Source organism: Bactrocera neohumeralis, chromosome 2 (genome assembly GCF_024586455.1).
Source record: "Bactrocera neohumeralis isolate Rockhampton chromosome 2, APGP_CSIRO_Bneo_wtdbg2-racon-allhic-juicebox.fasta_v2, whole genome shotgun sequence".
In the NCBI taxonomy this organism is placed as follows: Eukaryota; Metazoa; Arthropoda; class Insecta; order Diptera; family Tephritidae; genus Bactrocera; species Bactrocera neohumeralis.
The window spans coordinates 84,650,527-84,675,425 of NC_065919.1; the positions used below are offsets into that span (position 1 = coordinate 84,650,527).

The 24,899-nt window shown below is 36.3% G+C and overlaps 3 protein-coding genes across 3 annotated transcripts; 1 reads left to right on the forward strand and 2 right to left on the reverse strand.

The window, feature by feature from the left end:
* Window positions 1-7,529: 7,529 nt before the first annotated feature.
* Window positions 7,530-9,788, reverse strand: LOC126751716 (uncharacterized). Its single transcript, XM_050462202.1, has 3 exons — window positions 9,608-9,788; window positions 8,252-9,517; window positions 7,530-8,053 (listed from the first exon to the last, which is right to left on the reverse strand). Exons 1-3 carry the CDS (start codon window positions 9,678-9,680, stop codon window positions 8,022-8,024), a joined length of 1,371 nt encoding a protein of 456 aa, XP_050318159.1. The 5' UTR covers window positions 9,681-9,788; the 3' UTR covers window positions 7,530-8,021.
* A 342-nt stretch (window positions 9,789-10,130) lies between these two features.
* Window positions 10,131-11,352, forward strand: LOC126751721 (MICOS complex subunit MIC25). Its single transcript, XM_050462207.1, has 3 exons — window positions 10,131-10,212; window positions 10,289-10,440; window positions 10,637-11,352. Exons 2-3 carry the CDS (start codon window positions 10,323-10,325, stop codon window positions 11,152-11,154), a joined length of 636 nt encoding a protein of 211 aa, XP_050318164.1. The 5' UTR covers window positions 10,131-10,212; window positions 10,289-10,322; the 3' UTR covers window positions 11,155-11,352.
* A 394-nt stretch (window positions 11,353-11,746) lies between these two features.
* On the reverse strand, window positions 11,747-24,853 carry LOC126751713 (alkaline phosphatase 4). Its single transcript, XM_050462196.1, has 4 exons — window positions 24,229-24,853; window positions 13,412-13,647; window positions 12,675-13,355; window positions 11,747-12,614 (listed from the first exon to the last, which is right to left on the reverse strand). The coding sequence occupies exons 1-4, from the start codon at window positions 24,425-24,427 to the stop codon at window positions 11,955-11,957; spliced, it is 1,776 nt and encodes a 591-aa protein (XP_050318153.1). The 5' UTR covers window positions 24,428-24,853; the 3' UTR covers window positions 11,747-11,954.
* Window positions 24,854-24,899: the final 46 nt, after the last annotated feature.

Here is a 24,899-nt window from a genome sequence, read left to right on the forward strand (position 1 = left end):
GAGGGTGCTTGAGCACTCACTTTAATTTAGATTTTAATTTACAAACTTTTCACAAATATTTGTTATTGTTAAGGAATTATACTCACTTGCAAATCAGAAAACCGTTTTTCTGGAAGTTTTAAAAGACATTTAATTTAAAAATAAAGATCAATTATGTACATTTACAGAATTCAATGTACTTTAATAATCAGTTGGGCCCCATTGATCCCATAGCCGATGCTCAGGAGGAGCTCCGACAACAAGTCTGTCGGTTAGGAATTTATTTCTACTTAAAAATATCTCAAATCCAAAAACCATGTTCCTCACCGACGCGTTTAAGGTTTTAAGCCCATTACAATAAATTTTCGAGCGACCCCCCTAGAGGTATCTTTTTCCATAGCCTTTTTTTGACGGATCACGCGTGAGTCGTGTCAAGCTGGCATGTTATTTTTGTTCACTATTGTTTGGCATTTCATCATGGAAAGACTTATGCGCGAAAAACGTTCACAAATCGTTCAATTTTATTACGAAAATTCACGTTCTGTGAAGCCGCGCTTCGCTCAACTTAGAGTCAACAGAATCGGCCTACTGAGCCTGCTATTCGCAACACCATCACTCATCTTGAGACCCAGCATTCATTATTGGATAATAATCGATCGAATAGGCCGGGACCAGCACGCAGTGAAGAAAATGTAGCAGCCATAGCTAAGAGTGTACACGAAGACCACGGAGAGTCGATTCAGCAGCGTTCGCAGCAACTCGGACTGACGTATGGAACGACTTGGCGCATTTTACGTCGAGATCTTAAATAGAAAGCATACAAAATACTGATTGTACAATAATTGAAGCCGCTCGATCTTCCCAAACGACATCGCTTCGCTTTATGGGCTTTTGAAAAGTTCCAAGAAGATCCGACACTTTCGAGCCAAATTTTGCTAGGCGATGAGGCCCATTTCTGGCTCAGTGGGTATGTAAACAAGCAAAATTGGCGCATTCGGGACGAAGAGCAACCTGAAGAGCTTCAAGAGCTGCCATTTTATCCAGAAAAAAGAATGGTTTGGTGTGATTTGTGGGCCGGTGGAATCATCACTCACTATAACTTCTAATATGATGCCGGTGGAAACGCAACCATCAACGCCGACCGTAATCGCGTCATGATAACCGACTATTTGTTGCCTGAAATTGAAGCTCGTGATCTTGGCGACGTTTAGTTTAAACAAGACGGCGCCACTTTCCACACAGCTCATCAATCAATGGATTTGTTGAGAGAATACTTCGGTGAGAGTTTTGATCCGGTCTATTGGCCACCAAGATCCTGTGATATCATCGTTTTGCTCAAACGAGTCATCGAAAATTGGACTAAACGGTTGGAACATCTGAGACGTAGCCGCGGCCACAATTTGAAAGAGATAATCTTCAAAAAATAAATGCCAAAGAATGTTCTTTCAAATGATAATAAACATTCTCCATTAAGTTTGAAGTTTCGGCGTTTTTTTCTTTAAAAAGTGGGGAGCCTCGAAATGAATCTAAACTAAATCGAAACTATTTGCCGAAAAATCGATTTTTTGATATTCAAACTCAAATTATTATTTATTTGGTTGGTTGGTATAGTGGTCTGTAAAATATTTGTATGTATTTATAATATATGTATGTAAACATTTCAATCCAATACTTTGCTCAGTTTTGTTGTGTTGTTTATAAAGTATTGTCCATTACTAACAACATCTTTAGCCTATCCTTCTGGCAAAGGCTAAAGGTGTTGTTAGTAAAGGACAATATTTTTTCAACAAAATGTTGTTGTAGATGTTGTAAGGGTTATTCAAATTCAAAAAGATTAGTTGTAGACAGTTACCACAGAGCCTTACCAGAATAAATGTGTTCTTCGATGACTGGGTTTATGCGTGCATTCAAATGTGTAATTAGATTCGATTAGTACAATGAGGTCAAGTCTGGTCTTTCCGAGGCATTCCGCCTACATTAGGTGGTAGTTTGACTCCCAAAACATCATTCATACAAAGTAAATTTAAAAAATCCGTTTTTCGAAATAATTATCGAAGCACACTGCGCTGTAGTGCTTAACTCAGTCTATACAGATCCAAGCGCGTGTCACTAATTTAATATATCTCCCTCTCTCTTTTTTTCTTTCTCGGGGCCATTGAAAGCTAGATTTAATGAATTTACGCATTTAACTTGATAATTTGAAGAATTAATAGTCAGAACGAGTTAACCTGACAAGCCTCAAAATTGCCTCATTTCCACACCAGATAATCGAACTTCACTTAAGATGACCTAAAACTACCTCAGAAATGTCTTGTACTGTTCAACGAAGGTTCTCGCACAAAGTTCTTCATCAAATTGAAATATTTTATACAGTATATAATATAAATTTTTGCTCCCAGAGCTTGTGGTGAGCCATTTCGGTGTTTGTGTCCTGAAACAGAATTTCTCTTCTTTTGACCAAAGCTGGCCGCTTCTACTTCCTTTAGATTGTTCAATTGATGACAGTACAGACCCGAATTAAGAATTTGATTGATTGGAAATGATTTTCTACCTATCTCACCAAACACATAGCACAGCCTTCTTAGCCATTTGCGCCTGCTCACCGCGCACTCAACTATTTCCATTATTTAATCGACAATTAGATCACCAAAGCGTGGAACATCTATGACATGAAAATTACTGGAACGAAATCGACGAAACCAGAGGTACGCATGATTAGCTCTTAACGGACTATAAACGCTATTTAAGTATATTTTCAGTCGTCTGAGTTGCTTTTTCGCCATTTTTGAAGAAAAACTGTAAAATATGGCGAATTTTTTTTGCTGTTATTCATCTTTGACGCGTGCTCTAACAGTACTCAGTCAAATAACTGTCTGAGAATTTTTTCTTAATAAGAAATCTTATCTTTCAAACGCCCTATACATACATACTTATGTAGCTCAGCCTGATCGGAGTTATACAACGCGAGATATACATAGATTAGTAAAAGCATCTACTAGAAAAATAATGGATTTATTTTTATTAAAATAAATTTTAGGGCGCAGCTTTAGCCCTTTTATCCTATTTTTTATAATTAGATATAACGGCGTCTAACAATGGACATTGTCGCGTCAAAGGTAACTTTTGTTCTCAAACGGTTAGAAAATGGTTATCATTGATTGTTGATTTTACTACTATTTTTAATAGTAATTTATTGAGTTTGCGAACAAAAGGGTCAAATGAAAGTATGTTCGATTTTTTTTTATCTCGGCTCATTCATTTTTATTGTGTATACTTCATTGAATGGATTATAGAATCCATTCAACAGCTTCTTTGACAATCAAATTGAAACATATGCTGGCATTCTTCTATCTAGAGCAAAGCGAGCAAAAGCAAACCCCCAACAAGCACACACACACAGCGCAGCTTTATGTGTACACAGTTAAATGGGGATACAATACACATACATACATACATACTACTCGCTGTGGAGCAGAGTGACGTCAAATGGACAGCAGACGAAAAAAGAACACGAAGCATCCACTTACCGACGACCGACAACCGCCACGCAACGCTCCAACTCAGCAGGTTAAGAGCATGCCAAATAACACACACACACACACATAGACGGACAAACAAATTAAATGACAAATGCGGGAAAGTAGCGGCACATGGAGTGAACTATCAACGCAGCGGGTTGTGCGAGTATAAATATTACTTTACACATACACACACACTAAATTGCATTTGTAAATGTGTACATATGTATGTACAGTAGCAAATGACTTTATGGCCGGATTTTCCCATAATTTGCGCAATCACAATTAAAATAAATGATTTGCAATAAAAGGAGGACCAACTTTATTGGCGGCGCTGATTTGTGCTTATCAGTGAAATAATGCCAAAGCGAACGTGTGTGTGCGTGTGTGGACTTTGATATCAACGTGTGCAGGAAGAAAATGCGAACATATGGCAGTGGCGAGCGACTTCAATGCATGGCCAATGATGGAGTGCACAACAACAAATAATAATAAAAACAAGAATGGGGCATGCGCAGTGCGCACCGTTATTCAGCGACAGTTACAAATAAACTTCAACGAAACAAACCAATTTATGCATAATTAACAGTTTATTTTAACGGTGATTAGAAAGCAACAACAATAAAAGCATTAACATAATGATGGAACAAGATGAATATGACGTGCTGTAAAAAAACAACAACAACAACAAAACAAAAGATGAATATGACATACTGTAAAAACAAAAACAACAAGGCGAATGTAAGCTAAAACTAGGAAAACCTGGAATAAAAGCAAGTAACAACATTAACAATAACAGGAAAAACAACAATAACAAGAGCAAAGTTAAAGCCATTGGTAAATTTATAGAGGATAAGGATTAGACATGTGAGTTGTAGCTTCCATACAATGGAACAATTATTGTAAAATCATCAACGAAAATATTGCACTCAACGAAAGCCAACCGACTTGCATCGACACGATCGTAGCTTGAGCTCTTGATTTCTTAGAATTCTACGCAAAAGTCTTTTGCAGTGGCCCAAATGGTATTCATATAGTTGCTGCACTGGAAAAGAAACAGTTATTTTATATTTATGCAATAATTTATATTCAATTGAGATTTTATATACTATAGGTTGTCAAAAAAGTCTTGCGGTATTTTCGCTAGTTGGCGCTGAAAGCGCGTAGTTCTAGTTTTATTCGTCGCATCGGGTCATGCTATACCTTTTTGGAAAGCTCATTTCACGCGCTAACACGTGTTTGATTGATTGTCGTTTCTTTTAAGTCGTTCGTGAGTTATAGCGTCGCAAACATGGAGCAAAATAAAGAGAAAATACGGCATATTTTACAGTACTACTACGATAAAGGCAAAAATGCATCTCAAGCCGTCAATAAAATTTGTGCAGTTTATTGACCCGATACAGTTTCCATTTCAACCGCACAACGATGCTTTCAACGTTTTCGTTCTGGTGTAGAGGTGGTCGAAGATGCGCCACGCTCCGGAAGGCCTGTCGTCGAAAATTGCGATAAAATCGCTGAATTGGTCGAAAGAGACCGGCATAGTAGCAGCCGTAGCATCGGTCAAGAGCTGGGCATGAGTCATCAAAAATTCATTTCAATTTCAATAAAAAAAAATTCAAAAAAAAAAAATCAATAAAAAACAATTCAATAAAAATACCGCAAGACTTTTTTGACAAACCATTATATTATTAAGGGCATATAGTACATACATATGTACATATGTACGTATAGACTTGCAATTAGAAAAAATATTTTTTTTTGTTTTTTTTTTTTTTGTTTTTTTGAAGAGCATTTTTATAATTATTATTATAATAACGGTTTTTTTTCAATAAGAGCGCTACAATTTTTTTTTTTAAATAAGACAAAAACGGTTTGCGATATTAATGAAATTTTTTATTCCTGTGAAATTACATTTGATGTCATTATGTATTGAACTCGACTTCTTTTGCATGGCCACCACGGGCACGCTTGCAGAAGTCCAGACGCTGAACCCAATTTTCGACGGTTCAAGCATAAATCGGCCGATACTGCTGCAATTTCACGTTCGATATTCATACGAAGTTCATCAATCGTCGCTGGCTTGTTGACTTAAACCATAGCCTTGACGTAGCCCCACAGAAAATAGTCTCACGGCGTGAAATCGCACGACCGAGACGCCCATTTTGTGAGATAACACGTTCACCAATTGTGACAATCGTTGTGTGGCTTGTGGAGCCGTCCTGTTGGAATTGTCCAAGTCCAAGTCAACCAATTCGGGCCAAAAATATTCGGTTATCATTGAACGGTAGCGATTTCCATCCATAGTAACGTGCGGGTCTTGATCATCACGGAAGAAGCACGGCCCAATGACCATTTTCAAGTTGTTGTTCAGCCCAATTCACGAACATAGGACGATTCTGGTGGTCAAGCGACTTCAGTTCTTGTATCAATTTGATCGTGTAAGGATTTAGGCCAAGATCTCTTCGCAAAAATCGTAACAACGACGTCACAGAGATGCCCAACGCTTGAGACCGACGTGTGAGAGACCGATTTGGGTCTTCCTCAATTGATGCGCTAGCGGCAGCAATATTCTCGACACTAGTGGCACTTCTTTGTCTCACTGACACGGGCACATTTTGTACTGTGCCTGTGGATTCACTTATAGGCCATTCCTTTTGAACAATTTAGGATTCCCGATTTAAAACGAAACCCTTCTTCAATCTACTTAAAGAAGTTTTAGCAGTCAACATTAAAAGTCGAAATCAAGGTTCAAAATTTCTTTGTAAAATTCATATATTTGGCCTTTATAAACGGAAATCTTTAATTTGTTCGAATAATGAAAAGTTTGGAATACATAGCACACAAATGAGTCTCTTCCATATGTTAGTATCGAAAATCTATCTATTAAGCTAACCAATTAGCAAACAATAGAGAAATTTTTGTTGTTGTAGCCTAACATAAATTTCTGCTGGGATCCCAGCAATCACCTGCTTGTAGCGGAATCGCCTCCCAGAAGCATCAAGAGGTCCTTCCTTAACTATGCCGACAACAACAGCAGTTAAGAAAAACAAGCTATATCCGTTCCCAAGGCGGTCGAGTCTACATAACCGGAACGGACCCGGACTGTAAACTCGGAAGAATTCTGCTGCTACAACTACAACAGACTATATCGAGAACACAGTGAAACACTAAAATTACCAAAAAAAAAAGTTAGAGAAATACAGACATACATACATATGTATATGCAATGGATGCATCTCCACCTATAAAAGGAACTTAATATGGCAAAAAAAAGGAAGACTCCTAGCTGTTGAAAACACCATGAGGAGAAGGATTGGAATTACTTGCTGCTTCGAAAGTGAAGAAACTACTAACCGTTATTGAAGACTAGTAGTCCCACGACACTCGGGTCTACGTAACCAGAACGGAGCCGGATTTTTTACTCGGTCAACGACGGTCAACCCGGCAGAATTCGCCGCCACAACAACAACAACACTGGTAGAAAATCTTGTATATTTGTACGTATATGGATCATTTATATTTACATATTTTCATAAAAACAAAAAATATTTTAATTATTTTAAGAAATAAAAAATAGTGATTTAAAGCCTGAAACTTCGCTTTCTTTAATTGGTATTTTGTTAGATAGTTTTATAATTACTTATAAAAAATATAAATTTTAATAAAAAAAATTGTTTGTTCACATGCTTAAATACAACTAGTTTTTAAAAATAAATTATTTTAACCATAAATGAAATATCAGCGATGAATGTATTTATTGTTATGAGGAAGCTCTTAAATATAAGGAAGATTATGAGGAACAAACCGAATATATATATGTAAGTTCTGTAGGTAACTTTATGCGTGCATGCGTATGACTTAACTCGACAATCAGTTCGGAAGTCGGCATTATCAAGGATTTCTAACATATTAACTAGAAACTAAACAACTAAATTTTTGCATGTGAGCAACGGATTTCAGTTGAAAACTCTAATTAATAGAGTAGATGTTATTATTATACATAAAACAAGACAAAATAAAATACTATAATACTTAGTTGATTATTACTATGGCTTAACAGATAGTTTATTTTTCTCACAAACTCTTTCAATTAATTAACACTATCAGAAAAATTTTCAACAGAACACCACTATCACTATCACGTTCAAACAGAACATAACTTTCATCTAGATGTTTATCATAACTTAATTATTTGCTTATGCAATCATGAATTATATTTATTCCGTATACATACTGATGAACCAATAAGCATCATTGTTTTGTATCACATTTACACAAAATCACCAAGGCATGTGTACATACGCTTGTGTTATATAATACTAGCGCTAGATGATATTGAAAGTGAAATGAAGGCATTGTAAATGAATGCTAAATAATTTGATTTCGGATTTTTCATAAACATTACGTACATATGTATATCCATATTTCAAAAATATATATATATTTCCTTCATTAATTGCTAGATTGTTATTTTTTACTCGATACATAAAAATCGACGGCGCTCCGGTTATATTTGTGGCCAATTTACTTCTTGTTATAGGGCTGGTGACCACGATCTATGATGAAAAAAAAATATAACAAAAAAAAATATAATTTACTGTGTTCACTATTGAAAGCATCAAGAAAGAGGGAGTTCCTAAAATAGCTCGCACTTCATTTAATGCAAATTGAGCCTTAAAGGATGTAATGCAAGACGACTATGTTTAATCTGAATACACAAATACAAGTGTTTTGAGAAAATATAATTTACTTACAACCGGAGGCAGCACTTGTAGAGGGCCGGAGGGCTGTTGAACTCGAATGACGTTTGATTTTTGGCGAAGAAACTGCTTTACAACTTGCCGTACTCGAAGAAGTTTGTAATGCAGACGAGGTAATAGTTGAGATTCTTTTAGATGCTCCGGCACCGCCAGTAGCTGAAGTCATCGAAGGATTAGTAGTATTAGTAGGCATAGAATTGTGTCTTTGGAGCGAATTACGTGGCTTTGGTTGCTGTGTGGCTTGTAAAATTTCATCATCGAGTGAAAAGAGCCAATCATCTGGGGTGTCATCCTCCAAAAACTTCATATAAAGAGACGAACGCTTTTCTTCACGATTTGGAGTTGTTGACGTATTCTCTTGATTTAGTGCCTTATTATGTGTTTGTACTGAATTATTTGCAACTAATGTTGTTGTTTGGGAAGTTACTGTTGTTTTAATTTCTGGCTTCTGTGTTTGCTCTATTATTTTTGATTCTACCTGTTGCGTGGCTTCAAGTAGCAAATCATCAGAATCTGAATCATTGAAGAAGTCATCTAAAGTATCGTTCGCATTTGCGAAAATATCATTTATTTCAGCTAATTCTGCTATGGTTTCCGATTCTGCGGTTGCTTCCAAAAATTTCTTGTTTTCTTCTTCTCTTTGAAGTTGCTCTTGTATTTCTAACTTTTTTTTCATTTCCTGCTTACGTCGTTTCTCTGCTTCTCTTAGTTGCTCCTGTAGCTTAGCACAACGCTGTTTTAATAATTCATCTGCTCGTAGCTTTTCGGCTCGTCGCATTTGTATTTCCAGTTTTCGGCGCTGTTCCTCCTTTCGCATTTCATAAGCAAGCCGTTGAGCATTGGAATCGCTACGAAATCGTCCTAATCTGCTAATTACATCTTTGCTACTAGACCCAGCTGAAGTAAAACTGCTATCTGCTGCATAAGCCGAATCTGGAGTGGCAGTTTCTGCTGGGTCATCGGTGGAACGACGGCCCCATTTCCAACCGACTTCAGGACTATTTGAAGAAAGTGTCTGTGATAGCAAACCGCCGGGCGAAAAACTATTATCGAAGCATTTGGGGGAATATTCCACACTGTCATCTAAATTGAATTTTTTGTGTGGCGGTGTACATTCGATGCCTCTATCAGAACTTAATGAAGTAATTGAAGGCGTTTTAGGTGTTCTTAAAAGTTGATATTCGTCGTTGTCATCATTGTTATTATCGATGCTATTAATTGAGGATGAACGCATTTTTCCTTGTAAAATAATTGGAGACGCTGGAAAAAAAAAAATAAAAATACGTATACGTGGTTTCAGATTCTTTTTTTTTTTTTTTGTAACCATTGTTCTATTTAATATCAACATACCATCTCTTTTGTAATGTCGTCCCAAAGTAAGCGACCCTCTCTTTTTCAATCTAGGAGTTCCTTCCATTTTCATTTAATTTTGCGCGAAATTCAATTGTATAAAGATCATAATACATATATTGGAAGATGAATTATTGGAGAAATTCGATTTAAAAAACAAATTGAACATAAATACGCGGTAACTACAAGACAATTAGTGCCATAAAAAAGAAGAATAGGGTGGAATGGAACAGAGCAGAGCGTGTAAGCATGCCAAATAATTTAGAACCAGTTGTTCCCTAGAGTTGCCGTAGTTCTCAGCCAGTTTGTTTTGAAATCCCGCATTCTTGTTGAACCAATCTACGCCGACCGAAACTCCAAGTGATTAAAATAATTTAATAAGCCAATGCATACTCTCTGTATTTCAAACAAATTTTTATTTTCAATTATAAAAAATTATATTTTTGAAAATGATAGAACAAATAATTTGATTGATGCAATTGAAAAAATATAGTAACATTATCTTAATATGGCATGGACAGTAAGCACAGCTGATTATGACGTTCCGCCGTGCGTGTGTTCGTTGAGGTTTTTTTTTTTTTTTTGTGGTAGCGAATTTTGGAACTGTATGTTGAAGTCATATATACTTATAGATATCCTACAGCAATAGAAGTAACTAATCTGTACAATATATTATTATAGAACTCTTTGTGTCACTGTCGAAGAAATTACTGAAATGGGAGCGGCACATTCAACTGAACCACGCTCTGTGTCGATGGACAACCCGAACCCTGGAGTTATCGACATATCCGACGAGGTTGTGCAACGTTTAAAGAAAGGCATAAACAAACAAGGTATATACGATACAAATTGATTTCCTAACGAAAAGTATGCAGGTTGGCCCTAAAAGCAGCAATAATTATTCATTAGTTATCTGCTCAAATCTTATTGGCATTTGTTATGCAACAGCGACAATGTCCATTCGATTTTTGTTGCTATATTTTGAAAATTAACACTGGAATTATTTTATAATATTAATTTTATTTTTAGCGAAAGAAAGTGCTGCGGCAGAAGCGGCACCAGCCCCTCCAGTCAAAGATGTTCGCCCAATTCCCGTTAAGCCGGCAACACCACCAGCTGTAGCACCACCAACCGTTGTTTACCAAGCACCTGCAACTCAGACAGTTTACGTTGCTCCAAGCGGCACAACGATCACAGCAGCTGATATGGTCCGTCAAAAAGAGGCCGAACTTACGCAAAATGATGCGATGTGGCGTCAGCGTTTGGTTGCGCTTGAAGAGACACTCAAGAAAACAAATACAATCATGGAAAAAGAATACTCCTCAGCACTTGAGGATGTTCGTCAGCGCTTTGCTACAGCTTCGCCTGTACACCAATTACCACCGTGTCAGGACCTCAAGGCACAAGTCATTGCTTGTTATCGCGCAAATCCTGGTCAAACCTTGAAGTGTTCCGAAGAAGTTGCAGCTTTCAGAGAATGCATTAACTTAAACCGTATCAAGAAACTTGATGCTGAGGATGCAAAACCAATAGCCAAAGCAGCTTAAATGTGCGCCGCCTTATACTTGATTTAGTGGTTAATCGAAAAATGTGCTGTAACGAAATCACTGTGCTAGCCGGTTTTTTGAAATTTAATTTTCAGTGAAATAAGTTTAAAGGTATAAAGTAAATGAGAGTTTAACTTCTGCTGAACATAATGTATCGCTTATGAAGTCCGAAAGTAAATTATAATTTGAAGACATAAACCGCTTTTGTAAATGTGTTAACTAATTATACCCTCAGCGGTGTATATTGAGGTTGCGACGAAATTTTAACAACCAGAGGAAAATATAAATGATCAGCATGACATCTGTGTCGATTTAGTAGAGCGAGTTGATTTACAGGGAGTTCAAAAAACTAAAAAATCGCGTATGCGGGAAATGTTCTACAGATCATTCAGAACAACTTCGAGTAAGAAAATAAGGGGTCTAAAACCAGTTTTGAGCTAGCTTTTTTGAAAATGAAGTGGTTTAGGGTTATAAAAATTCTTTCGTCCGTTTTTCAGATATCCGAACGAAATCAAGTTCTTATAAGGAATATTTTGTAATTGTGAAGGGTATCTTGTTTTTATTAGGAATCCAAAAGTAAAACAACACTTGGTACACTCTCATATGATCAACTTTTATTTATGTTTTTACATCTTAATACAATTGCCTTAGATTACACTTATGACTTCTAGAAAAAAATATAACAAGGTTAGTCCAATTTGTCGATGGGGTTAGGAGAAAGTGATATACACATCCGCATGTATATTTCATAATAACAGTAAATCATTAATAACATAACAACTTTATTTATTTAATTTGCTTTAGGAATAGAATGCCCTCAACAAAAATAATGTAATCAAAAAGAGAAAACTATTTTGGGCTACTTGACTCGAGCCACTTGTGCTATGTTTCAGTGCCGTCCTACAACTATCGTCCGCATCTTTAGCAGGGCCCATACAACCGGCATAGCTCATGACGTAAGCTAGATAATTCTGCTCGAAAACGCCACGAACCATATTCGCTCCCGGTCCATTTGCAAACACTATAACATCCTCACCACCATGGGTCTCGTCTTCCAACGGCAAAGTGGCACGGTGTCGATATGTGGGCGACATGCGTTGCAGAGCTGTGAATTTCTCAAGTGGCAGCCAAACTTCAGCGCCTACTGCACCCACGCTATCGTTCGCCAAATGATCATAATAGCCAGGACCATTGGCATAAGATATTGTCTCGTACACTACACGTTCGGTGGTCTTGTTGGCAAAACCAAGAATGTCGGCTCCACGCTTTGGGTAGCCATTCAGTGTGACCGAGTGTGAATGGTCAGCAGTTACTAGAATTAAAGTTTCCTCATCATCTGTGAGATCCAACGCTGCTTGCACCGCCATGTCGAACTCTAGCACTTCACGCATAGCTGCGCGTGCGTAATTCTGATGATGTGCTTGATCGATTCGCCCACCTTCCACCATCAGCATAAAGCCCTACCATAAGATTAACAATAAAATAGAAAATTTCTACTAAATGAAGATTATTTTCCATACCTTCGTATTATCTGGTCGCTGTAGCACGCGTATGGCCGCCTCTGTCATTTCCTTTAGCGAGGGTTCACCTTCTTGTCGTGCAATGGAGTAAGTGATGTGATTGTTCCGGAAGAGACCCAACAAATGATCCGTTTTCTCAAAGTTTACCTTACTTAATTCCGCTTGTGACTGCACAAATACGCGGGATTCATTTTTGCCAAGTTTCAGCCATTCCTGAACAAGGTTGCGACCATCACCTCGTGCACACACTTCTTCGGTGTCGCCTTGGAAGCGCACAGTGTTCGGCTCATTTGCGCGCAAGGCACCCATTGGCGAAAGACCACCACCCATTATCACATTAAACTTATTACCTGGCGCATTTTCTACCAATTGCCGCGCAATATCGACATGCTTTCCAATGGATTCGGCGGGCACCTTAGTGTCGCACTCCCAGTCACGATGGTAAATGCGTGCATACGTGGATGCCGGTGTGGCGTGTGTTATGCGTGTTGTGGTAACGATGCCAGTACGTTTGCCCTCCATTTGCGCCCAGTCCATTATGGACTTCAATCGACCCTGGTTGGCATCCACCTTAGAACGTCGCGTATCCATACCAATGGCGCCATAGTCAGTTTTGATACCACAAAACATCGCTGTTGCAGTGCCGGCCGAATCCGGTACTTGTTTGTCCACATTGTAGGTCTGAAAAGCATTATATTTGCAAACATTGAGGTTATGATTTATTCGGTTCAACTGACCTTGGCCAAACCGGTGTAAGGAAACTCATCGAACGCCAACATTTCCTCTTCACCAAAGCCGTGCTTCAAATATTGCCCTTTGAAAATGCGTCCAGCAGTTATGGTTGTCAGCCCCATGCCATCACCAACGAACACGATTATATTTTTGGCTTTCCGCGCCGGTTCACCGGATTTTTTGGCTATCTTCATCGCTTTTCGAAGTTGCTTCATGCCGATTTCATGCCAAAAAGCGGCATCTAAATTAGTTGAAGAAATGAAATTATAAACGGTAAATATTTTTTAATTGAAAACATTAGAATAAATGGATTAATATATAAATAAAGTCAATCTTAGCATCCCCAAATATTTAAATGTGATGTTACACGGACTTGAATTGTTCCGTAAAAGATTTAAAGCTTGATCTTATTCTTTCCAGAATACATACATACATATGTATATCACCTCTTGCTACTTCTAAAATTATCTAACTAATAGTCCCGACAGGGTGTTCCCCTTATTGTTCAATGTTAGTCAGAATTAGATCGAAATCACTCATTATTATTGAATTAATAAGCATACTAAATTGAAATCAGTTTGATATATATTTCTATGTATGTATGTATGTATGTATGTAATACCAAATAATTGCGCCAAATTGGTACCCTGAATTAATTTAAAACTTGCTAATACTTTAATTTACGTATAATTTTTACGAGGGTTAACCACTATGCATTTCAACTATCAATACACTATTCGTACTTGACAACCCTCCAAAAATATTTACAGCGTGTTTTATAAAAGCACATAAGTCAAAACTGCACATCTTTGAAATGCTGGAAGAGACTTTTGCAACGTACATCTAGTGTGACCGCCTGAAAAAATGTTATCTTTGGGATTTTTTAAAGAAAATGATTGCATAGGATTCTTTAAGATTTTGAGTATGTATTTCGAAATACCACAGCACAACAAATCTGAAGGAAAAATTGGCGACTGATGTGCTAAGAGGTCTGAAGTGTATTTGGAGTGTTCGGATTACGAATTTGAGTACTTCCTGAGCTGGAGCGTTTTCATCCAATCGAACGACATGACCTCGCTAGCGTAGTCGCTGTCTCTTAATTCGCTGAACTATGTCAATGTCGTCGTATAACTCATATAGCTCATCGTTCCAAAGAATGTGATATTCGCCGTGACCAATGCGCAAAGGACCATAAATCTTCCGACCTTTCTCTCCGAACCTTTCTCTCGAAAACTCGTAACGCCGACTCGTCAGATGTTATCATCTTCCATGCCTCTGCACCATATAGCAGGACGAGTTTGGTCTATGCTCTTCGAGAGAGGACTTTACTTCTCAATTGCCTACTCAGTCTGAACTAGCACCTGTTTGCAAGAGTTATTCTGTATTGGATTTCGTGGCTGACATTGTTGTTGGCGTTAATACTAGTTCCAAGACTCTCCTTCATTACCAGACCCATTTGCTTCGCTTCCTTATCCAGTCTGGAGAAAGCAAAACTAACGGCGCGGGTGTTGAGGCCAATGATATCAATATCATCGGCGTACGCCTGTAGCTATACACTCTTATAGAAGATTGCGTGCTGAATTAAGCTCTGCAGCTCGAATAATTTTCTCCAGCAGTAGATTGAAGAAGTCGCACGAATGGTAGTCGCCTTGTCTGAAATCTCATTGGATATCGAACGGCTCGAAGAGGTTCTTCCCGACCCTGACTGAGGTTTTGGTATTGCTCAACATCAGTTTACACAGCCATATTATTTTTGCGGGAATACCAAATACAGACATAGCGGCATAAAGACAGCTCCTTTTCATGCTGTCAAAAGCAGCTTTAAAATCTACGAAGAGGTGGTGTGTGTCGATCCTTTTCACGGGTCTTTCCCAAAACTTGGAGCATGGTGAATATCTGGTCGGTTGTTGACTTTCCAGGCCTAAAGTCACACTGATAAGCTCCAATCAGTTTGTTGACAGTGGGCTTTAATCTTTCACACAATACTCTTGATAGAACCTTATATGCGATGCTGAGGAGGTTTATTCACGGTAGTTGGTGCAGATTGTCTCCCTTTTTGTGGATTGGGCAGAGCACACTTAAATTCCAATCGTCCGGCATGCTTTCGTCCGTCCATATTCCACAAAAAAGCTGATGCATGCTCTTTCTTAGTACTTCGCCGCCGTATTTGAATAGCCCGGCCGGCAATCCATCGGCATCCGCCGCTTTTATGTTCTTTGGCGGCGTAATTGCTATTCGAACTTCTTCATGGTCAGGCAATTGAACGTCCGCTCCATCATCAGCGATTGGGGAATCGGGTTCGCCTTCTCCTGGCGTTATACTTTCACTGCCATTCAGCAGGCTGGAAAAGTGTTCGCTCCATAATTTTAGTATGCTCTGAGTATCAATCCCGTATGCTCCGGTCTTAAAACCTTCTGTTAGTCGCCGCATCTTTTCGTAGAATTTTCGAGCATTACAACTGTCAGCCAGCTTGTCCAGCTCTTCAACTCAAAATTAACAAGAAACAGTCTCTGATCTCATAGTCGCAAAATGACTGTAAACTAAAAAAAACATTAAGAGCTATTCTCAAATTCCCAGCTTATTAAAAAAAAGTTCTCCACTGTTGCAGTCATTAAGTCATTGCTGACAAAAATGTATTCCATGTTTGGAAAAAACGGAACATTTTGCTGAAAATAATATAATTATTGAAAAGCCAAAATTACTCTGTTTATTCGAACGAAAAATCGGAAGGCCATTGTACAGAGAAACATGAATAGTGTCATAACTCAAAAAAGTCGAAAATGATTACCAAAAATAATGGTGAATGGCTTGTGGTCTATAATATGAAACTAATGTATCAGTTTTATAAAAATATTTAATAATTTTTTCTAAAACAAAGTAATACGTCAATCCATTGCGCTCACTCTTGTGTTGGGCACGTTGCTGCTTTGAATTGAGTTATGTGGTTTAAAGAAATGATTGGTAATATGTTCGCACATTTACAGTTAAGTCGTTTCATTTTAGCGTTTCCGTAGCGGCACGTGAGCAGACGGCTAAATGTTGCCGGCAAAATGTAATGTATGTGTGTATGCGTGTTTAACCGTCAACACATAGCGCTACCATATTAAAATTTTTTGTCAATGGCACCTTCATTCAAGGTCAACTCATACTCATATCTGGCTTTTAAAAATAGCGCAGTTATGCATATTCAATATGAGTGGAAATCATTACGAGCGTATTTATTTACTTTTTAATTATCTTTGAATAAAATTAATATTTCATAGAAAGTAAATTTGTTTATGCAAAAAGGGAAAATTTGTAATGCAATTGCGTAAATAGAAAGATAAAGAAAGATAGAAAGATAAAGAGCTTGTAACTTGATACTGACAAGTACGTAAATTCAATATATTTAATAAACAATTTTGTTTTCAATTGTGTGCAAATTTCATTAGAAAGCACTCAGTGGAAATATGCCGATGAGATGTCGATCTGAAATTTGGCACACGCTCTTCTCTAACCAAAAAGTTGCTCAATTCCGATATCGGACTACTATAAAAAATTGCTGTCATACAAACTGAACGATCAAAATCAAGTTCTATGCACATTTTTTTATTTTTAAATCTTCACAAAATTTGATATGAATTATTGTCTAAAGAAACGCTACAATATCCGAGCAAAATATTCAGATCGGATCAGTATAGATTATAGCTGTCATGCAAACTGAACTTCACAAAAGATATTTTTCCCTTAAGTAAGGAGTTACACGGGTTTACGGACTTAAAAAAAAATTGTTTTTTATGAACTTATTGAATTCTACAACATGTCTAAAATATTGAACTAAATTTTCTAGTTGATCCGAGTATTAGTTTCGGAGATACAGCCTTGAGAACTTGTGCGCTCGAGGCTAGCTGGACTAAATGCGCCGTCTTTAAACGCGTTTTTCTCGAAACTGTCTTTTTGAAGTCGGTTGGCAAGATTTCATGAGAACTACTCAACCGATCTTCGTAAAATTTTACACAGATTTTTGAGATATAATTCTTGAAGATTTGGAAGAAGGATTTTTTTCGACTTGTTTCCACGAATTGTTCCAAGAATTGTAGTTTTTTTTTTTTTTTGAAAGCAATTTCATGGCTAATGATACACTCGTGCAAAAATTATCCGTTGTTACGTTCCTACCGCAGCATTCTGTTAAAGGATCCATTAGCTTTAGGACAACGAACTCCCCAAGGGGCATTGAACAATCTCTCCTTTCATCCTTCCCTTTGCAATAGGGAAACCCATTTATCATGTACTTACTATTGACGTCACACGCCAAACAGAACAAGGTTTATAACAGTTTTTTGAATTTTCAATAAATCGATGTCATATTTTGGATATCATGTCAAATTTATTGATTTGTAAACACTGAGCCCTGACAAATCCCTAAAAACAGTATACGCTGATAACCTGCCAGAGTTGGCACTTCTATTTATTTCTTCCCAGACTGTTCCATCAGCTGCTGTTTCGAAGTGTTGATCCTCTAAATCTGTCTCACTTTCGGTTGTCAAGAAAACTCTCTTTCTTTCCTGTCTTCTAATATTCTCTTCTTCACTATCGCTAACTGAATCCAATTCATTTGTTTCAAATAGCTCTGTTTCCATGTTTTTATTCAGTGTTTGATTGATACTTTCCCTTATCTTCAACAAATAAACACGTGTAAAAAATACTAGATCTAAAATTTTGTTTAACTTCAAAGTGCTTGAAAGTTTCAACATTTTTCAGATTTTAATCTGCACCAACCCCTCTACCGCTGTATACGTTCTGCATCTACATAAGTCTATGAGTAAGTCAAGAACGTGGTTTTGGTTTAATTGCGGACTGAATACGCGCCATAAAACTTAAAAAAGTCGGCCTGCATTGCTGAAATATGTTAAATATTCAACGGGAATCACACGAACAATGTCAGAAGGAATGCAACTGCGCAAATAATTGCAGATACCTGTTTAAGTGTAAAGTTAATTATTTTAGAACAGGCTGAACCCAATTTTTTTTTTTATAAAATAAACTGGCTCCGCGTGATCTTGTTGTGCGTTTAATTTCTTAATTACGAATCGAAGTATACAGAATAATCAAATAAAATACTAAACAAATTTGAACGAAAAATTTGCGACTGACGTGCTAAGCGGTCTGTGGGGTATTTGAGCTAATAACGAATTTGCGCTAAAATATTTCCCATCACGTACTGCTATTTTTGCCATTTTAGTGAATGTTGTTGGTCTGCAGATTTGCATCCCTTGACTACAACACAGAAATTCCGACGTGTTCGGAAGTAAAGATTTCCTATTTCAAATTTCGGTAATAGCATTCCAAAATTAGCAAGAAACGGCCTCTGACACCACAGTCGCAAAATGACTGTTAACTAGTGTTATCGATTGGATTAATGGGTCACGACTTACTTAAAAAAGTACTCATTTATTTAAATTGCTACCTTATATACATATGTATATATATTAATATATACTTGTCCTAAACGTATTTCGACTGTTGACCTCATTTTAATTTTCGATTTTTTTTTTTTTATTTAATTGTTTTTATCTCTGAAATCTTCGCGTTTATCTGAGCAACGAATAAATTAACGCCACCGTATACGATTCTTATCACTCTACAATTATTTCGGTGCCTAATTGTACAGATCTCAAAAATATCTACTCTTATGGAAAAATAACTATTGTCGAATATGAAAGTTTTGAGACATATACAAGTACATATACATAGCTAATTTGGTTTTTTTTTAAATTTAAATTAAAATTAAAGTTAAATTATTCGATCTCTTCGATTTTTCTGCTTGTTTTGTATATGTTTCACTGTCAATGACCTTCAAGTTTTTCGATTGTAAGAAAAGTGTACTTTTGGCATGCCAAAAATCATCTCATTTTTGAGAAAAGTTCGACATTTGTTGAATTTCGATTTTTTTTTTACAACCTTAGGTTATTGGCTATACCTTGCTGAGTTCAATATTTTTTGTTCTCAACCACGCTGAAGACTGCAACAAATAGTTTTCCCTAAGAAAACTGTAAAAAGTTTCCAGTTTTAAGGCGTTCATACTACTTAAGTCTATTTGATCTATGTAAAATTTAAAATCGAAGGTAAACTCTTAAGATACCCACTGATTGGGAGAAATCTTTTTCATTTTTAATTACGTTTCAGATGACGACTTCCAAGAATATTTCTCTATAAATGTTCGATCCCTATGACAGTAGCCGCCATTTATTAGCATATTATATATTATATATAACGGGTGATCCAAGTTGAGATACTTTTTTCAATAGCCTGTTTTTGACAGATCACGCGTGAGTCGTGTCAAGTTGTTATGTTTTTTTAGTTCAGTATTGTTTGGCATTTCATGATGGAAAGACTTAAGCCTGAACAGAATTTACAAATCGTTCAACGTTATTACGAAACCGTAAATGGCGACCGTTATCGCGCAAGATAAGCGACTATTTGATGTCTAAATTTAAAGCTCGTTATTTCGGCAACATTTGGTTTCAACAAGATGGCACCATTTTCCAAACAACTCATCAACCAATGGATTTATTGAGAGAACACTTCGGTGAGCAGATAATTTCACGTTTAGGGCCGGTCGATTGGTCACCAAGATTGTGTAATATCACACCGTTAGACTTTTTCCTGTGGGCCAATATAAAGTTTTAAGTCTGTGCCAACAAACCCGCTTCGATTCGGGCCTTTTAGCAAAACATCACGGATGCTTTCGCCAGTTTCCAGACGAAGCTCGAACGAGTCATCAAAAATTGGACCCAACGGTTGGACCATCTGTTTTTTTAGGTAAATACATTCATTTTAATATAGATTTTCTTCAGATCTTTCATCGAACTAACTATTACCGTAACAACTTTTCCAAAAAATGTCAAATGCCCATACTTTACTTATTAGTCGTATATCAAGCGAGAATCATGAGTTTTGACGGGAATGATTGCTTTGATCGATTTTATGAGCATGCATTTGATCTGAGCTTGTTTAGGCGGTTGTAACCATATGTGACTTTCAATAAATCTGTTTGCCTTTACATATGTACATGCGGCAAAGGGTTTCGGCCCAGTTTGTCTGGACCTAGACTGGCATAACCACTTAATATAATATGAAATATAATATTATAAGGATCAACTAGAAAAGTAGTAGTTGCTTGCTCTGGATTTTAAAGTACAGACTCTAAGCTTGTCATTTATCCGACTTGATTAAGCATGTTTACATACAACAAGCTGGGCATCGCTTGAACAGATCATCGTGTTATTTAGTAACTAATCAGCTCATTAGTTAGACTCATTACATGTTAAGAAGATCTTATAACACACTTAGTATGTACGTAGTACATAAGCTTTCATTTCAATTATGCATATCGTAAGTCATATATCACTTAATTGCGTATTTATGTGTGTGTGTACATATGTATGTATAAAAGTAAGAGTGTATTTTGATCGCTTTAAATATCTCTGCTTAGTTAAGCGGCGCGAATGCCTACTATTTCTATAAAATCCTGTGATAACTGCTTTGAGTGAGTTGTCTGTGGTATTCGCTTTCAATTTGTTCGATTGAGTGCGTAAATCGTTCGACCTAACGGCTCAACTACGCGGAAGGCTAAAAGCTAATTATACGAATTTTAATTAGTTACTAACTTTTTAAAATAGGGAAATATGCATTTGATCTTTTGCGGTAGGAAAACTCATAAAAACTGGATGAAACCAAATCAAATAGAAGACAGTTTGTACTTTGAATTTTCTACAATAAGAAATTGTATGCAATGTAGTGAGATATTGGGGAAAAAATTGTTTTAAAGAATTTTTAAAGTTGAAATGCTTAAGTAAAAATTTAAGAGGTTTTTAAAAATTATGTCATGCGAGAAAAATTTAAAGTGACGTAACAAAAATCGCTGGAATTTCAAAAAAGTTATGAATTCTAGAGAGACTGAAAAAATATTGACCAATAAAAGATACATATGTACTATATGTATGTAAAAGCTGAAAAAGTATTGAACATTTCTAAGATTAGAATTTAAATCTTACATCTGTAGTCAGCCTGTATGTTCTTTGAGAAGCTCTTAACAACTGTCAAAAGACAAATAACAATATTTTCAAAAAACCGATCTTCTTGTATAACTATTTGTATATCTTTTTACGTATTTGAAACGTTTTCGTTCTATAATACTTACAGTTAGCTTTTTGAGTAGGGGAATTTATAATCTAAAACCAAAGTTTGTGTTGTCAAAATTTCATTTAGCTACTTGTATAATCGATGTTTCTCTCCTAGTAAGTTCTTTTGGGAACATATTTTCGAACAAAAATGATTTCGGGCATGACTGAGGTTGCCAAACAGCCCAGAAAGTGTTCTTCACTAAAATTTCCACAAAAACCAAGCTCAAAGATACTTTCAGTCTATCGGATATTTGAGATGTAATCAATCTTTTATGTATAACGAATGCCTCTTGAAAATTATTAAATCAGCAGTATTAAGTGAGAAGACCTCAAGAAAAAAAGTTGGCTGCATATTGCATTGAAATTTTGTGGTTGACTGTCGTTTTCTCTTAAATACTATGTTATGCCAAAATCCACCAACAATCTAAATCCTTCCAGTGTTTTTATTGCCCTTACGGAATCGTGAAAGCTAATTTGAAGACAAAAAAAAATATAATATTATCCGAAAGGCGTTTCCCTTGAAATATGATGCCAAAGTTCGGACTTCAAAACTTTTACCTGACATAAGAAGACCCGACTTGCATTTTCGAAAAATATAAGTTTTGAGAAAATGGGTTTAAAAAAGTGATCTTCAGTGATGAGAAAAAGTTTAATTTGGATGGCCCAAATGGAAATCAGAAATATTGGCGTGATCCAAGACATACCCGGCAGACTTACTATAAGCGTAACCATGGTGGTGACACTCTCATGGTATGGACAGCTTTTAGCTCACTGGGAAAGTCTTTGATGTGCTTTGTAGCCGGCTGGATTGATTCACAAATATATACGAGTCTCCTTGAAAGCGAACTTATGCCATTTGCGGAAATGTTTCGTGGCGAAGACTGAATATTTCAATAAGATATGTTTCAAGGTATACGAAGTAATTTCTCGTGTCGAAAAGTATCCTGCTATTGGATTGGCCAGCTGCAAGTCCGGACCGGAATCTAATTGAGGAACTTTGGGGCATTCTCTCCTCAAAAGTTTACGAATGTGAACGACAATTTGATAACTTAAAAGACTTAAAAGAGACCGTTGTTGAGAAATGGGCAGCTATCGGCATAAGTTTTAAATTTTGGTAAATTCGATGCCATGACGATTAAAATTGGTTACAGAACGAAAGGGAGACTCAATATGTTACTAATCTAATCAACAACTTAAACGTTGTATGTAAATATTAATTAATTTCGTTCCTATTTTCTACCAATCCTTCTTTTGCACAAATATCAACTTTCGTTGAAGAAAATTTTCAAATTAATTTTTATTAATAAAATAATTCAAATTGATGTAAATATTTTTGTTATTAAATATCATTGTTAATTACCTGTTCAAAATAAATTATAAAAAAAATTGATGAAGTTAAAGTTCGCAAAAAAAAAAACAAACAAAGTTTGATGCTCAAATATCAATTTTATTGAGGTAGTTGTCAATATATACTAGAAGGTTCCACTGTATATAGATCTAATCGCCATATTATAGAGCAAGTATACAAATATTGAAAAAAACGTTGATCTCATTGCTTGCTCTGACCAACTGACCTAACTTATAACCTTTTACTTAATAACTTTTAATGGCGGACTAAGCTTACTTAAACCCAGCATGCTGCCAAAAACATTATGTTAGTAGTAGATTACAAAATATATTAAGGCATTTATAGTGCAAAAATTAAGAACTATTCAGAGATAGTGTTCTGGTAGTACTAAGTTAGTGTATACAGCTGTAAAAACTCTCGTTGTTTAATTACTAAAGTTCGTGACGGCACAAAAGACGTTGCTATCGCGCTATATTCTATTTGAACTAATACTATTTGAACATTTAAACTTCGAGAACTCAAAATACAAATATGAAAAAGATACTATAAAAGTTTCCAGAGCAAGTCGAATAAAGCAGAAAATACATAACGTCACTTAAAATGTAAAATAACGTAACATCAAAAAAACCGAAAATCGCTGTTAGATAAAATAACCAATATATAAACAATTTTTTGTTTCAATATGAGTGTATGTTAACCAATATATAACCATTTTATAACCAATATATAACCACTTTTTAACCCATATATATCACCAATATGTAACCATTTTTTAACCAATATATAACCATTTTATAACCAAAAGTCAAATTTTATTTCAATATGACTGGTTGCTATTATATCGTTTTACCTTCGCCTGTAAACTTATGTAAAGTGGTGTTACGTTATTTTACATTTTTGTTGACGATATATTAATTTTTATCTACGAAAAATTCCTCAAATTAATTTCACTTGAAGACCTACAACTATGAATTGCTATATTAATTTAGGAAAATAATTTTAATTAAAATTTTTATTTATTATCTAAAATATTTTCATATTTTTTTACACAAGTATCAATAACAATTTTTTTATAATTTTGAATTGTACTTCAATAACTTATGTAAGCAACAAAAAAAACTCAAAGGTCAACCCAAACAACGCGCATTTTTCATATAAACAATGCTTCAAAATAACAATGAATTTATAAATAAACAAAAGCAAGCAATTTTCACAACTAGTTAACTTGAAAATGGAACACGTTTCTCAATCCCGCATACTTTAAGTAGCCTACGCATTAATATTTCTTGCCTCCCAGAGATCAACTCACCTTCAATTCGCTTTTCAGGTTGTTGTGCGTCGCCGGCGCCTTTGTGCTCCTTCTCGGTGGTGGATGCCTCCAGTGGCACAAATTCCACGCCGAGATCCGTGGCGTTAGTTGTCTGCAACGGCGAGTGTGGCACCACCGAGGCCGCCATGACGTATTGACACAGTAAGGCACACGCGCATACTAATTTTAGACTATACATTTTCGTTTAAGGAACTCAATTGTATGCTCGTAATAGTAGTTTAATTGACTATCTTCTATTCTTGTTGTAAGAAGAAGGTACTGAAAAATATCACAGCCTCGTTTGTGAGCGAAAACGTATGCGTTAACGAGCGCGCAAACCGTTGCACAGGTGCAATTTCAAAAACAAAAACTGAATTGAAATCAAGCGCAAGAATATTTATTGAATTCCGGAGCGTCGACACGCGGAAAGCCTCTAACTAAGCGTTAACTGAAGCAAATCGAAACAAATGCCGTTCACCGTTATAACGTGTGTTATTTATATATGTATGTATGTATATATTTTTCAAAACCCAAGCTGCACACTACAGTGCCTTACTGACGGAGGCCTTTAGCCGCGTATGAGCGTAATATATTCGCTGGAGTCACAGCGACTACTGCGATCTGTTCGAAGCACCGGCGCCGTTATATCATTATGATTCCAAAACGTCGAC

Coding starts and splice junctions, on each gene's coding strand:
- LOC126751721 (XM_050462207.1), top strand. CDS start 10,323: ATGGGAGCGGCACATTCAACTGAACCACGCTCTGTGTCGATGGACAAC. Junction 10,441..10,636: donor GAAAGGCATAAACAAACAAG/GTATATACGATA, acceptor TTTTATTTTTAG/CGAAAGAAAGTGCTGCGGCA.
- LOC126751716 (XM_050462202.1), bottom strand. CDS start 9,680: ATGAAAATGGAAGGAACTCCTAGATTGAAAAAGAGAGGGTCGCTTACT. Junction 9,518..9,607: donor ACGACATTACAAAAGAGATG/GTATGTTGATAT, acceptor TTTTTTTTCCAG/CGTCTCCAATTATTTTACAA. Junction 8,054..8,251: donor TACAAGTGCTGCCTCCGGTT/GTAAGTAAATTA, acceptor TTTTCATCATAG/ATCGTGGTCACCAGCCCTAT.
- LOC126751713 (XM_050462196.1), bottom strand. CDS start 24,427: ATGTATAGTCTAAAATTAGTATGCGCGTGTGCCTTACTGTGTCAATAC. Junction 13,648..24,228: donor ACCTGAAAAGCGAATTGAAG/GTGAGTTGATCT, acceptor CAACTAATTTAG/ATGCCGCTTTTTGGCATGAA. Junction 13,356..13,411: donor CTTACACCGGTTTGGCCAAG/GTCAGTTGAACC, acceptor AATGCTTTTCAG/ACCTACAATGTGGACAAACA.